The sequence below is a fragment of the Chiloscyllium plagiosum genome, chromosome 18 (genome assembly GCF_004010195.1).
Source record: "Chiloscyllium plagiosum isolate BGI_BamShark_2017 chromosome 18, ASM401019v2, whole genome shotgun sequence".
In the NCBI taxonomy this organism is placed as follows: Eukaryota; Metazoa; Chordata; class Chondrichthyes; order Orectolobiformes; family Hemiscylliidae; genus Chiloscyllium; species Chiloscyllium plagiosum.
The window spans coordinates 11,771,977-11,787,406 of record NC_057727.1 but is presented as its reverse complement, the minus strand read 5'-3'; the positions used below and the strand labels follow the sequence as shown (position 1 = coordinate 11,787,406).

Sequence of the window (15,430 nt, the reverse complement as noted above, 5' to 3'; positions counted from 1 at the left end):
AACATTGTACTGCCTTCACTGCCATCCCTCTAAAGCTAACTTTTATTTTAAAAAAAACTGGGTCTAAAGAATACAACAAGCAAAATTCAGCACTTACCTACTTACCACAACAGGTGTTATTATTAGGTTAGAGGAGGAGGGCGGGTGGGAGGCACTACCCGTGTAGTGCCTTGGGTTCCTCTCCTTCGCGCTTTTAAAGGGGGGAAAAAACTTACCCAGGTAAGCTTACACTAACTGCTTCTGGGTCTCGGCTGCCCCTCTGGTCGTCGTCACTTCCCCCTGGTGCTCCCGCTCTTTCTGTGAAGAGAGAGTGAAAGAGAGAAAAAAACATCTCTGCCCGCTACCGGTAAGTACTTTTAAAACCAAACGGTCTTACCTTCGCTGCTGCTCGCACTGGAAATGACCGACGGCTTCGAAGGGTGAGTATAAATACTCACCGCTTTCCTTCCCGGCTGCTCCTCTGGTCGTCGTCACTTCCCCCTGGTGCTCCCGCTCTTTCTGTGAAGAGAGAGTGAAAGAGAAAAAAAAACACCGCTGCTCGCTACCGGTAAGTACTTTTAAAACCAAACGGTCTTACCTTCGCTGCTGCTCGCACTGGAAATCTTTCCATTTAACTCCATACTCCCTGTTGCTTTCACTTTCCCATCCCCCAACTCAGAAGTTTAAAGTCCTACTGACTACCCTATTTATCCTCTTCGCTAGAACATTGGCACCTGATCGGTTCAGGTGGAGACTGTCCCAACAGTACAGATCCCCCCGGTTCCAAAACTGATGCCAAAGCCCCATGAAGTGGAATCCCTCTTTCCCACACCAATCCCTTAGCCGCGTGTTTACTTCCCTAATTTTCTTATCCCTATGCCAATTGCCACGTGGCTCGGGCAGTAATCCAGAGATTATGATCCTTGAGGACCTGTACTTCAATTTCCTTCCTAGTGCTCGAATATAGAGTGGGAAAGATGTTTCCACTAGTAAGAGAGACAAGGATTCAAAGGGACAACCCTTCAGAACAGGGATGAGGAATTTCTTCAACAAAAAGGTGGTGAATCTGGAACTTATTGCCTCAGTGGGCTGTGGAGACCAAGTCACTAAGTATATTTAAGACAGACATAGGCAGGAGAATGAGTTGAAAGACACATCAGCCATGATTGAATGGCAGTGCAGACTCAGCCTTATTCTTTTCCTAGGTCTTATGGCTTATATCTCAGGTTTGTGGAGCAAGAGAAAGTTACAGAGATAGGGACGGAATGAGGTCATGAAGGAATTTGAAGTTTTAAATGTGTAATCTTGCTTGCCCAAATGTTGGTGTAGATCAGCGAGCACAGGGCTAATGGGAAAGTGGGATTTCTTGTTTGTTAAGACATGAACAGCAAGTTTTTTGGAGAGCCTCAATATGGGAGACCAGAGATGATTGCATTGGAATGGTGAAGTCTAGAGATAATAAAGGAATGAGTGAAGGTTCCAGCAGCAGACAACCAAAGACAGGCAATATTAGATGATGATAATGACATGGAAGTACAGTGTTGCTGTTGGCATGTATGTGTGGTAAACGGGTAATTTTGGAGTCAGATACAACACCAAGGTTGCAAAGACCATGTATGTCTCAATCCCGAGGTGAGGGATAGATTCAGTAGCTACGGACCAGATTTTGAAGTAGGGCCTTGGTTTTCTTAATATTTAATTTGAAAAAACAAAACAATTGAATTATTCACACTTATGGCAAATGCTGCTGAAGTACTGGAGTAGCTTGTAACCTTGTTGGTCTAGTTGTCTGTGACTCCTTGTGCTTTCGGTTAAATTGCTACAAGAATCCATTTGAGAATAAAAGGTAAGGATGTAATCTGCCTGGAAATGCAGGGTCATGTATCTAAACAACACTCAGTAGAGGTAGCGAGACTTGCAACTGAAGACAAGAACCGGTGCTTGACCTCTGTAACATAAATCTTCCTTGCAGCCTTTTACATGCCTCCTGCTCTCTAACGCCTGCTGATCTGCAGCTGCAGAATTATCACAAACCCTGTGCATTGCTACGATGTGTAACCCAGATAATTCAACTTGCTTAAACATGATGAACATCACAGTTAAGCTAAACCCTGTTCCCAAAAGAACACCTTTTATTGGTATTCACTGGTTAGTAATCTAGAACACACACCTAATTTAATTTTTCTCTCCCCATTTTCCAGCTGAGGGAAGTGTGGCCAATTATAACACCTCCACTGCTGTGGCTAAAAAAAAGGTCAACTCCAAATGGCTGCAAATTGATCTGTATAGATAGGATATATGGCATAGAAACAGACCATTTGGCCCAACCAGTTCATTGAAGATGTTCATGCTGCACTTGAGCTTCTCATGTTTCTTCTCCCTCATCTGGTTTCCCTTAAATACATCTATGCTATTGACTTCACCCACTTCCCTATGATATTACGTTCTACATTTTCATCATTCTTTGGGTAAGCAAGTTTTTCCTGAGTTCCCAATCGGATTTCTTGGTGACTCTTGTATTGAAAGCATTCTGATATTTTGTTGCCCATGATATGAAACATTCTCTTTGAATCCACTCTATCAAAATCTTTATTCATTTCAAAGGCCTCTGGTTAGTTACCCCTCAGCCTGTCAATCCCTTCCTAATGTGTCTGATGATGTAGTTCCAATGTCATCCTTGTAAATCTTTACTATGCCCTACCCAGCGTCTCTATATCTTTTATATTATTTGACAACCAGAACTGCAAGCATTTCTGTTATGCGTGTTCAAATCAGTAAAGTTGAGCATAACGTCCCTACTTCTCAATCCCATCCCTTTTGAAACAAAAGTTAGTGTTTGGTAACCTCTGATGCAACTTTTATTGATTGAGTTCCCCAGTTCCTTTGACCCTCTATCCCACATGGACTTGCATCTTTGAGTAATAAGCGATCTTTCTATTCTTCCCACCAAAGTGTGCTACCTCGCACTTATCTGTATTGCCATTCATTTGAAAAATATTTGCACATTATGCAAGCTTATAATGTCCTCGTTTGATTTACTGCAGCCCTCCTTCGTATTGACTTAATTTGATGTCATCTCCAAATATAGAAGTTCTGTTTTGAGTTCCAAAGTCTAAATTCTGAATATAAGCTGTGAACAGTAGTGGTCCCAGCGCTGATCCTTACGAAACGCCTAACTTCTGCCTTCTACTTTTACCTTTTACTCCTACCTTCTGTTTTCTGCCTTGAAGTCAGCTAAGCGATCTGTTCTGCTTTCACCCAAAAATGTGCTTTTCAAATGAGTTACTGGTTAAACACAAGCGTGTAGCATCTTGTAACCTACGTATAATCATGATTACCAGTCTGTGCTGGAATGCATTTTCATAGTACATCTGAGTAGTCTATTGTGACCACTTTTTAATGAAATGAAACCTTGATTAATCAGGATCCTGAGCTGCTTTTGAGGTCCAGGTGGCCATCTTCACTATCTCATCTTGTTCCTGTTGAATTTGTTCACAGGGAATATGAAAACCTGAAGGAGACATTTAAAACTTCCGTTGATGTGTCTGAGAAGCTGAAAAGAGAACATTTTTTAACCACCTGTAAGGTTAGTACGACATCAGGAAGTTAACAGTATGAAACGTCTATCACTGGTTTTTTGTCAATCTGGAAGTTTGACTCTGTGAAGTTGTGAAATTTAGTATAACTCCCATTATTGATTTTTTTTTATTTAAAAGAAGCACTCCAAACTTTCCACTTTTATTAAATACTTTAACAAGAATCTGACCGTACCATTCAGCCCATCACGCTTCTGCCTGCTCTTTAGGAGAGTCCCTGCACTTCTTCCATGCCCCTTCCAATTTTACCTTTTCAAATATATAACACTATTTCTTTGATAGTTATTTTCACCACGGTGTCCGGTGGTCGCACTGAATTACCCAGGAGATAAAGTACAAAAGCAGACCATTTGACTCACCCTGGCCATGATGTAAAATCCGAAAGTGCTTGAAAGTACTGTAACGGTCTGGCAGTATCTCCAGAGAGCAAAACAAAGTTAATGTTCCAGTTTATGAACCTGTAGGCATAAGAATTAGGGGCATGAGTAAGCCATTCAGCTCCTCTAGCCTTCTCCAACATTACATTAAAATCTGATTTGATCTGATTGTGGTCTCTACCCCACGTTCTGATGTATCCCCAAAAACCTGTGACTCCAGTGTTCGTCAAGACGCTGTTCGACCTCTGCCTTATTCAATGACCCTGTTTCCTCCATTCTCTAGGGAAGAGAATTCCAAAGACTTATAACCCTCTGAGAGAAGACAAAAACCTTCCTCATCTCTCTTTAAACTGGAAGACCCTTATTTTAAAGTGTTCCCTGGGTTGAGTCTCTCCACAAGGTAAAACATTCTCGAAGCATTCATCTTGTGAACTTAGAACAGAACATCACAATAACAGGCCCTTTGGCCCTTCATGACTGTGCTGACCATAATGCCATTTTAAACTAATCCTAGCTGCCTGCACATGGTCCATATCCCTTTATTCCTTATCTGTTTGTGTGTCTATATAAATGCCTCTTACATTTTGCTAATATATCTGCTTCTACCATCTCGTACCCTCTGTGTAAAAAAAAAAACTTTCCTCGCACATCTTTAAACTTCTCCCACTCTTACCTTAAATCTATGCCCCCTACTGTTTGACTGTTACACTCTGTGAGAAAGACTCTGTTTATCCACTCTATCCATGCCTTTCGTAATTTTAAGTACTTCTATCATGTTGTCCCCTCAGTCTCCAATGCTGTAGTGAAAACAATTCAAGTTTGTCAACCTATCCTTATAGCTAATACACTACAGTACAGACAACATCCTGGTAAATCTCTTTTGCACCCTATCCAAAGCCTCCACATCCTTCCTATAGCATGGCAACCAGAACTGCTATTCCAAATGTGGCCTAACTCAAGTTCACACAGCTGCAACATGACTTGCCAACTTTTATGATCACTGCCCCAAACAATGAAGGCAGGCATGCTATACACCTTCTTTATTACTTTATCCACTTGTGTTGCCTCATTGAGGGAGCTATGGACTTACAACTCAAGATCCCTCTGTCTATCAATGCTCCTAAGGACCCTGTCATTTACTTATACTTCCCTCTTGCATTTGACCTCCCAAAATGGATCACTTCACTTAAACTCCATTTGATACAAAGTTCCAAGATCACCTCTCATTCTTCTAAATGCCAGTGGATAGAAGTCAAACCTATTCAACCCTTCCACATAAAATAATCCAATCCCCGATATCAGTTGAGGGAACCCTCTCTGAATTGCTTCTAACACACGAACGTTCTTTTTTAACTAAGGAGGCCAAATCTGTAGACCGTACTCCCGATATGACCTCAGCAACACTCTGTACATCTGCTCTATAACATCCCATTTTTATATTCCATTCCCCCTTGCAATTAATAACATCATTCTATTCATCTTCTTGATTACTTTATGTACCTGCAAACTAAATTTTGTAGTTCATGTGTTAGGACTACCAGATCCCTCTCTATCTCCAACTTCTGCGATCTCTCAGCATTTAATTAATATACTGCTTTTCCATTTTTCCCATCAAAATGGACAAGTTCACATTTTCCCACATTAAACTCCATCTACCCTTTTTTTTTCCCCATTTGCTTTATCTATATCCCTTTGAAGATTCCTTCTGACCTCTTCACTACTTCCTTTCCTCTCTGTCTTTGTATATATGATTCCTGCATCCAAGTCGTTTATGTAGATTGTAAATAGTTGAAGCCTGAACACTGAACCCGAAGGCCCACCACTCGTCACATTCAACAACCTGAAATTGAACCATTAATGCCCACTCTCTGCTTACTATTCATCAACCAGTTCCCTATCTGAGTTTATATATTACCCCCAACACCGCAAGCTTTTGATTTACATTACAAACCTTTGATGTGGCACTTTCTTAAATTCCTTATGGCGAAGTACAGCACATCACCAGTTCCCCTTTGTCGTAACTTAAAGGGAATTCCCTGTCTAACAGCATGTGGGTCTACCTAAAGCACATGTACTTCAATGGTTTAAGAAGGAAGGTCACCACCACAAGGCAATAAGTGCTGGGACAGCCAGCGACGCCCATATCCCACAAGTGAATAAAAAAACTCTAATAAATTTGCCAAACATGATTTCCCTTTCACCAAAACCATGTTGACTATGCCTGACTGCATTAAGAATTTCTAAGAGTCCTGCTATAACCTCCTTAGTGGATTCACTATGGTAGGCATTAGGTTAAGCTGCCTGTGGTTTTCTCCTGTGTCAAAACCTTTCTGAAGAAGTGTCAAATTGGATTCGATGTTAACTGTTTCTATCTCCATAGGTTCTACCAGACCTACTGAGCTTTCCCAGCACTTTCTCATTTAATGTCGAGATGGATTTGGTTGAAGGAGAGTATGCTGGTGTTCAGTCTTTCTAGTTTAAGAAACTTGCATGACTTTCTCATTCAGAATGGACTTCATCATGTCCGTGTCTCTTGTACTGGACAATAACTGCGTTGCTGCACCAATACGTTGGCCACTTCATAAACACTGAACACAGTGATGATTTGCAAGATGAGGAGGCGATACTCAGGAGATTAGATAAAGGGAAGAAATTTGAGCAGAACATTTACATCATATGGACAAGTTGAGTCAAATGGATTGTTTCTGTACATTAAATACTGTGTATAAGATTCACAAATATAGGGAAGGTCCATTTATGTTTCTCTGTTGCCCAATTTAGTGTCTTTCCATGTAATTAAATGGGTTAAGTATGTCGGTCTCTGAGCCAGTAATGCTGAGTGTCATAATCTTGTGTATTTTGTGGTGCTCAAAGCATAAATCAGTATGAGTAGGAGAAGGGATAAAATTAATTTGTGAATTGAGGTATTTCTCATTTGGTTTGGGATCTTGCTTTCTTCTATAGCTCAATAGCCACATCTGAAAATTATATTGGAGACTAGCAGCACGAGCTGATATTAACTGAATGAGACTCAAGGAGCTTCTGTTGTCTTCCGCGATGTTGGAAGTTGATGATAGACAGAAGCTGTGATGTTAATACCCCATGAAGGGGAGGCAAGTGTGTTTGCCATCCCATTTGCTGCTCGCCACACCCACCCCTCATATCCCAGATCTGTCTCGCTCTTGCTTCCACATTCTCTCACTCTGTCTGTGCCCAGACAAGTTTAACCAGACGTTCACTACCCCTACCAGTTGTTGAAACCCATCCCTGGCTGTGGCCTTATGTTGCTGGTCTTTCTGTCAGTGAAGCTGTGAGGCTGGTGATGCAGTTGGCATAGAAAACAGAATAAAGAATGCAAGCTGTCCTGCCATTAGATCAGAACAACCTCTGGCAAGCCCCAGTTGTGGATTCCTCAACTGATTCCAGACAACCTCACACCCTCCCTTAAATTAAACATTAGAACATCTGAAACCCAAGAGAAACATTTGGGATTATTTTTAATACTAAGCCTCTTCAGTCAGAAATTCACCGTTGTGACATTTCAATTGAACTGCCATTTCAGAGAAGGATTGCAGTTCACTGATGTTTATCACTGCCCTGAGCAGTGTAAATGTATATGATATCCGAGACAAAATTGGTGGCCAGTGTGCATCCTGCCACACAGTGAACAACTGCTGGGAAGGACAGCCTTAGGATTTGGTGGCTGCTCTTACAAGCTGGCCTTCAAAGCCCAGACACTCTGAAGCCTATCTGCAGTCATAGTTGCAAACTCTGGGTTGCCCTTTTGCGATTTCTGGCTGTTTGAAAAGGACTGTTTTTAATGCTAATTTGGGGATAATTATTCAATCAGAATGACGAGATAAGCAATTGAAATAATTAGGAATATGGATTTAAACTTTATAGGCAGCCACTGAGACCTCATTGTTATCCTCTTAAGTTATCCATAGAGACATGAACTTAAAATGTGCTTTGGTTTTTTTTTTCCCACTCTTTATTTGATATTTTTCATTGTGTTGTGCTGTCCCCACCAACATGACGCTGCCTTGTGTTGCAGTGCAAACCCTTGCCATTTTTAATCAGAAGCCAGTTTTTTTTTGTGCTTATTTAGTTGGAGAGAAATGTGTCACAGTTGGAGAAAATGAAAGAGGAGCTGCGTGCATCAAATGAGGATCTGCGCAATGCTGACAGAGAGATCACGGTAGGTTTGCAAATTGACCCAGAGAATTGAAGCCAATTCCTCCAGCATTTTGTTTTATCACTGAGCCTTTGTTGAGTCTATTTTGGAGGCAGAGAGAGGTGTGCATTTCTCCAATATTTGTTTTAAAGAGGGAAGGTGGTGTAGTCGCTGGATTGATAATGCACAGGCCCAGGTTAATGCTCCAGGGCCGTGGGCTCAAATGCCATTACAGAGTTTGGTGGGATTTCAATTCCTTACTAAATCTGGAATCTAGTCTCAGTGATGGTGAGCATGAAATTATAGGGAGGTTTCCAAATTACAAACATTTACTTAAGGCCTGAAACTGGAGCCATGATTAAAAATAGAAGGATGATCTAGATTATCAAATAAAATGACCCACTGATGTGGAGAAACTGTTTTTTTTTTGATTAGTTGAAGGTAAGTTTTCCCATCTAAACCTAGGATATCTGATCAAAACAGTGGCTGTGCTGGTTCATTTGCTTTGAAATAAACCAAATAACGCAACCTCACCAGACCTAGCACTTGTTCTGTCTGCCTTCAGAGAGATTAAAAAAATACAGGTGAGCAATTTGAATGTCTAATCTAGGTCACAAAGAGCTAATGTTGTTACACCTCCCTCATAGGTTACATTCTCACGTGTAGTGGGATTTGACTATCAAGTCTTGTAAGATGTTCACTCAGCTACATGTGTGATTTAATTTGAGGCTCTGTCACAAACTCTGATTTGTAACTCCAATTTGAGGCTTGTCACACCCTATAGACGGGATGCCACTAGAAGCATGGGCAGAAAAATGGCAGATCGAGTTTATTCTGGACAAACATGAAGTGATGCATTTTGGAAGCTCAAGTACAGGTGGAAATTATACAGTGAACGACAGAACCTTTAGGACAATCGATATTCACAAATCCTAAAAGTGGCAACGCAGGTAGATAAGACCAATGACACGATTGCCATCATTGGAAGAGGCGTTGAGTATATGGATAGGCAAGTTCTGCTGCAGCTTTATAAAACTTTAGTTAGAATACTTTGGAATATTGCGTTCAGCTCTGGTCACCACACCACAATAGGATGTTGATGCTTTGGAGACGGTACAGAAAAGGTTTACCGATATGTTGCCTGGTATGGGGGATTTTAGCTATGAGGAACGGTTAGATAGACTGGGTTTGTTTTCACTGGAACGCAGGAGGTTGAGGTGCGACCTTAAAAGATTGTGAATGGCATGGATAGAGTGGAACTTCTGAGGCTTTTTCCCAAGGTTGAAGGGTCAATAACTCGGGGACACAAGTTCAAGGTGCGAGGGGAAGGAGTTTAAAAGAGATGTGCATGGCAAGTTTTTCCACACAACGGGTGGTGAGTGCCTGGAACACGCTGGTTGAGGCAGACACAATAGCAGCATTCAAGAAGCACCTAGACGAATACATGGGTAGGAAGGGAATGAGGGATACGGATCCTGTAAGTGAAGGCAGTTTTAGTGTGGAAGGGCAAAATGTGTCACTGATGCCTTGGAAGGGTCGAAGGACCTGTTCTTTGTTCAAAGAGCTTCAGCAATGTCACAGAGAAGCTGTAAAGCCCTCCATCTCATACTAGTGCTTTAGTCTAAGTGGTTTCAGTTCACATTTGATGAGAAACTACAAACCTTTGTTTTGAAGTTATGCCCAGGAGTTAGTCTGCAATTGTATGACTTGTTATTTGAATATTCGTTAACAAATTTAAAATAAACCAGTCAATTTCATTGTCAAAATAAATGACCATCAGTGACACATTATACTATCCATAGGTCAATTTCACGGTCTTTTCTAGGCAGAGAAACATGACTGTAGGCACAATTTTTGTTTAAAATAAAAAAGTCTCATTGTGGAATCTGTTCACTTCGTAAAGGGCAAAGTCCCCCAACCCCATTCTCATCTACCATAGTTTCGTTAAAAAAATTCATTTTTCTTTTTTTCTGCCCTTAAATTCATCCTACACACTTCCCCTCTCCCCACTCCATATTGCAGAGGACTGCACTTTCCAGTTCTGATAAATATACGAAATATTCATTTTGTAGAACCTAAAGAAGAAGGTGGAGTTCCTCCAGAAGTCCCTCAGTACGCCAAATCGCACCAACGAGGCAATCAGCCGCTTAATCTTCGAGAGGTGGGTGAACCAATTCTCGCTCTCAAGGTTCCATATCTGTTATTTTGTGGCTTTTGATTTATAACTATTCAAGAAACCTGGAGTTTCTCCCCATTCTCTTTTGTGTCTGTCCTACGTTGCATACCGTCCCTGGGGCTGGCAACGTAAATGTATTATTTTTCCCTTTACTGGGCTCATTGCTGTGGGAAGGTATTTCTGACTTCTTCAGTTTGCTTCAGTGACACTGCAGGTCACTTGGAAAGTTTGTGGCAGAGATGGAGGCCATTCAACCCATTGTGTCTATGCCAGCAGAAAAGAGCTTTCGGTTTAATCCCACGTTCTAGCACTCAGTCCACTGCCCTGTGAGTTACAGCACTACACGTGAGTTTTTGCTAGCTTCACAAATGATGTTGGTCTATTATTGTCAACTAATGCTGAAATGATTTCTGGTGCTTGCAGCCCTGCTCCCGTGGATTTACAATACCCTAAACTGCACAAGCCAGCTGTTGGAGAGGATATTGATTTGTCTCTGACATATGACTTTGATACCCCTGATCATGTTCCTCCGAAACCCCTCAGTACTTCGTTGAAGAAAATAAAACTAGATACAGCTGGGTAAGTGCAGTACAATAGTTCATTAATGTCTATCGGACTTGAAGTCAAAATATCTTTAGGGAGTAAACTGAATGCTATGTCACTACAGTATTTGGATTTCAAATAGTTTGATTCTATCATTTCAGAATATGCATCAAATTAATAATTCTTTAAATTGTTGTGGTTATATATTTTTGCTTAATAAACGTGGATCTAACCAGGATTCACACTATTTACATCACGGCGCGGTGGCACAGTGGTTAGCACTGCTGCCTTACAACGCCAGAGAGCCGGGTTCAATTCCTGCCTGTCTGTGTAGAGTTTGCACATTCTCCCCATGTGTGTGTGTGGGTTTCCTCCCACAGTCCAAAGATGTGCAGGTTAGGTGAATTGGCCATGCTAAATTGCCTGTAGTGTTAGGTGAAGGGGTAAATGTAGGGGAATGGGTCTGGATGAGTTGCTCTTTGGAAGGTCGGTGTGGACTTGTTGGGCCGAAGGGCCTGTTTCCACACTGTAAGTAAGTAATCTATAATCTAAATTACCGTTTAGTAGGCTGGATTCAAATTATTCAGATTCAGCAATAGATTTATTATTTGATTAACAATAATCCACTGTTTCCATTCACTTTGAATCTATCAGACTAGCAGATCTCTTGATTTATATGTTCTCCCTCTTTGCTATGGAGCTTGTGTTGGTGCTCCCACAACTAAACAAATGACTGTCAATCTGCAACAGTGGTATTGCAATTAGGTAAGGAACACAAAAATAGACATGTAGGATCGAGTTGATGATTGGAAACCATGTTATACCCATGATTCTATAGGCTCCATGTTGTACTAATGGCAATGTGATTGTTATGCTTTTGTAAGGTACAGTATAATCCTTTTTGAAAGATGTCAGCGTTGAGCCAGACCAAAATTACCTTTTTCTTAATGTGACACACTAATTGTATTTGGTCTTTTTTCTACCTTACCCCTTCTATTTCGTAGGTTACCAAGGTTAAATCAGTCTACTAAATCAGTGGACAAATCAAAGGCGAGTATTTACTTACAAACTTTGCATAACTAGTTGTTCCAACTCTACCTGTGACGATTGAGTTTGCTAAATCGTCTTGAAAATAAATAGCAATTGCCATGTAATCTAACCAGAGGTTCAGGTGTATGTCAAGGTTAGTTACAATGTTGAATCATTGCAGGACTGTTTTTGGAACCCAGAACAAGCAAGCAAAATTATAGGAATTTTAACCACCTGGAACGTTGTACAATGTAGTTTTAAATGTTTTTGCAGCCTACTATAAATACACCGTCATTAATCAGTGCCCTTTAACTGATGCGTGGAAATCATACTTGGTTATTAATAACTGCAAAGTTAACACCGTCATCAATGAATCTGCTATTTACTGTGAAATTTAATTTGAAAATACAAGGAAGAAAGATACCAAGACTCAAAGCTATGAATGTTAACAGGGCATGAACTCAATAGGTCAAATGGCCTCCTTTGTCATAATTACTCCATGAACCAATCTTTGTTCAGTGATCTTGCAATGTAATGCAGTTCTGTGCTCAACGGGAGCACTTGCAAGCAAATCGTGTTACTGCCCTAGTGAAGCTCCTTGCTGGGCCCACAGGGTGGCAGTATACTCCCTCTGTTGGCACCCTCATTGGTCTTCCTAGAAGTGAGTATGCCTAACTTCCATCCAATATTCACTTCAAAACTGATCAATTTCTTCCCTGTCTAAGGACATTCTGAGATATACTTGCATTCCATTGCTCGTGTTATCATGTAATTATGATGCATCAAAATTACACAATGGCCTCAGGAGTATAATGCGTACGCAGCCTGAGCCTGAAATTCAGTGTCAGTTTGTGTAAGGTTATTTCAGGTCATTTGTCCCATCCTACTGACATGTTTTGAACCTGACATGTGACTCCAAAAATGAAACTAATATGGCAAACAAAGGTGTGTTGAGACAAAATGTATTTGGTCCTTCATGCTAAATGGGTGGTGTTTTGAATATTAATCACCAAACATCAGCCAAAAATGCTCCTTTTTCAACAATGGTTGTGAGCAAATTATAAGATAGTTTATGATCTATAACAGACAAGAATGGGAGTCATATCAGGATGTTTGGCCATTAGCAGCTATTATGCTGTAAAAATAAGATTATTAATAAAGTCACACTCCAACCTGACTGGAATTATGTTCCACTCTGCCACAAAGTTTAGGTTTGAATGAACGAAATCCCTTGGAGTACCCACACCCCAAAGGTTATTGCAGTTCAAATGTTGGTACAGCCAGCAATGCTGATATCTCATTACAGAATAAAAACCAAAACAGTCAAATTGTAGCATATCTGAAGAGCTTTGATGACTTATAGCAATGCTGTTGAAACAAATACAACATGTGGAGCAGTAACTGTATGAAATACTTGCCACCAATGTAATTTTGTATATGTCATACTTAATAAAGAGTCTCGATGCTATTATGTGATATTTAAATATTCACTTTAGCAGTCAACATTGAAGCCTGTTATTCATGTTCTGATCTCAGCTGAGATTTTTTGACCATTTTAAATTACCTCCTTTTCACAGGAGCAGCTGCTTTATAAATCCGCCTTCTGCCAAGCTGTCCAATCAGAAACGAATAGTTTTTTTTTGTCCCCAAGCTATAGGTATTTCTTGTAAGCCCTCAAAAAAATTCCAGAATCTTTTATTTGAAAATCTTAGGCTTGTTCACTGAAACACTCCCGATATAAACAAATCTCCATGAACCTCCACAAACTATCTTTTTTTTTAAAAGAAATCGTCAGGCCTACAGAAATACCTATAAATTGGTCATTAAAACCCATTACACAGAAAACCCAAATGTCACAAGATCAAAATTCAAAATTCCAAAATATATGTTAAAATATGTCAAATCTATCTGAATGTTGACACCTTAAATCACACTTATCCCTAATTGTCCTTGAATTCTGATTTGCTGGGGCGGTTTCGGATGGCAGTTAAGTATTAATTGTAAAGGGCAGTCGATGGCCTAGTGGTATTATCATTAGACTATTAATCCAGAAACTAAGCTAATGTTCTGGGAATCTGGGTTCAAATCATGGCAGATGGTGGAATTTGAATTCAATACAAAAAAAAGTCTGGAATTAAGAATCTACTGATGACCATGAAACCAGTTGGAAAACCCAACTGGTTCAATAATGACTCAATTGATCAAGACCTCTTTGCAATCTTGGATAACATTTTTCACTGTACACTAATTTTAGTAGCATTAACCCGTGTGTCTGGATTGTTAATCCAGCAGCATTACCCACTGTGCCATCTGTTTTGTGGGAAACCTGACAAATCTGTGCCAGAGTTCCAGCAGGGTCGGCATTCTTGACTCAAACTATACACATACAAATGTAAAAATGTCCCTTAATAAACTTTTAATGTGTTTATTTGTACAAATGTGGCTCACTATGAAATCTTGTACTGTGAATAATTGTTGCCTCTCTATGGTAATGTTCAGTATCATAAACCCAAATATTAGACAAAATTGTTGGTGAGGTTGGAAGCAGCTCTCCTGATAGATTGGACCAAGAGGCATCTGCCTTCTCCCAACCTATTAGAAACTGGTATTCTGTATTTCACTTTAAGTTATTGTCATTATTACTATGTTTGTGTATGAAGGAAAGGCAACCTGATGCATGTACTTTAAAAATCTGGATAAAAATCTGAAACATCTAGCTTTGATTTGAAACTCAGCATTTACTTTATCAACCTGAACATGAGTTAGGTTTGACAATTTGATTGGCTTTATCTGGTTAAGCGATGGGTGGAGACTTCACCTCAAGCAATTCACCTCAAGCAATTTGTGGGCGGCACGGTGGCACAGTGGTTAGCACTGCTGCCTCACAGCGCCAGAGACCCGGGTTCAATTCCCGCCTCAGGCGACTGACTGTGTGGAGTTTGCACATTCTCCCCGTGTCTGTGTGGGTTTCCTCCGGGTGCTCCGGTTTCCTTCCACAGTCCAAAGATGTGCAGGTCAGGTGAATTGGCCATGCTAAATTGCCCATAGTGTTAGGTAAGGGGTAAAGGTAGGGGTATGGGTGGGTTGCGCTTCGGTGGGGCGGTGTGGACATGTAGGGCCGAAGGGCCTGTTTCCACACTGTAAGTAATCTAATCTAATCTAATCTAATCTAATCTAATCAATTCAGATCTGAATTGCAGCAACCTTAAAAAAGCTTCTCTTTTATCTTTAAGAAAATGAACAGTGATGAGGATGATCATATTCTCCCAGCATTCCTCAAAAACTCAATGCTCTTCCAAAAAAAACCTTGTGGCAGCTTCATGAATCCACACGCAAACCAAGGATCAGTAAGTGATGGGATTGTTTCCTTCCTATTCTCATGTGCTGTAGGGACCAAACTGAGCCTAGCTTCCTTCAGACCTAATGAGAAAATCACATATTTGTTACACTGTACTATTGTTAACCTTATTCTGGATTCTGGAAGAGCACAGCAGTTCAGGCAGCATCCAAGGAGCTTCAAAATCAACGTTTCGGGCAAAAGCCCTTCATCAGGAAT

General features: G+C 40.5%; 1 protein-coding gene across 2 annotated transcripts in view; it reads left to right on the top strand.

Annotated features, from left to right (window-relative positions):
* The window catches only part of LOC122558853 (TRAF-interacting protein), a 41,900-nt gene that overhangs the window by 19,881 nt on the left and 6,589 nt on the right, over nucleotides 1–15,430 (top strand). For both annotated transcript variants that reach the window (XM_043707700.1, XM_043707699.1), the window contains exons 8-13: nucleotides 3,478–3,565; nucleotides 8,061–8,150; nucleotides 10,199–10,287; nucleotides 10,726–10,881; nucleotides 11,850–11,895; nucleotides 15,108–15,221. In XM_043707700.1, the coding sequence (XP_043563635.1) occupies nucleotides 3,478–3,565; nucleotides 8,061–8,150; nucleotides 10,199–10,287; nucleotides 10,726–10,881; nucleotides 11,850–11,895; nucleotides 15,108–15,221 (583 nt within the window). The remainder of the gene's footprint in view (nucleotides 1–3,477; nucleotides 3,566–8,060; nucleotides 8,151–10,198; nucleotides 10,288–10,725; nucleotides 10,882–11,849; nucleotides 11,896–15,107; nucleotides 15,222–15,430) is intronic.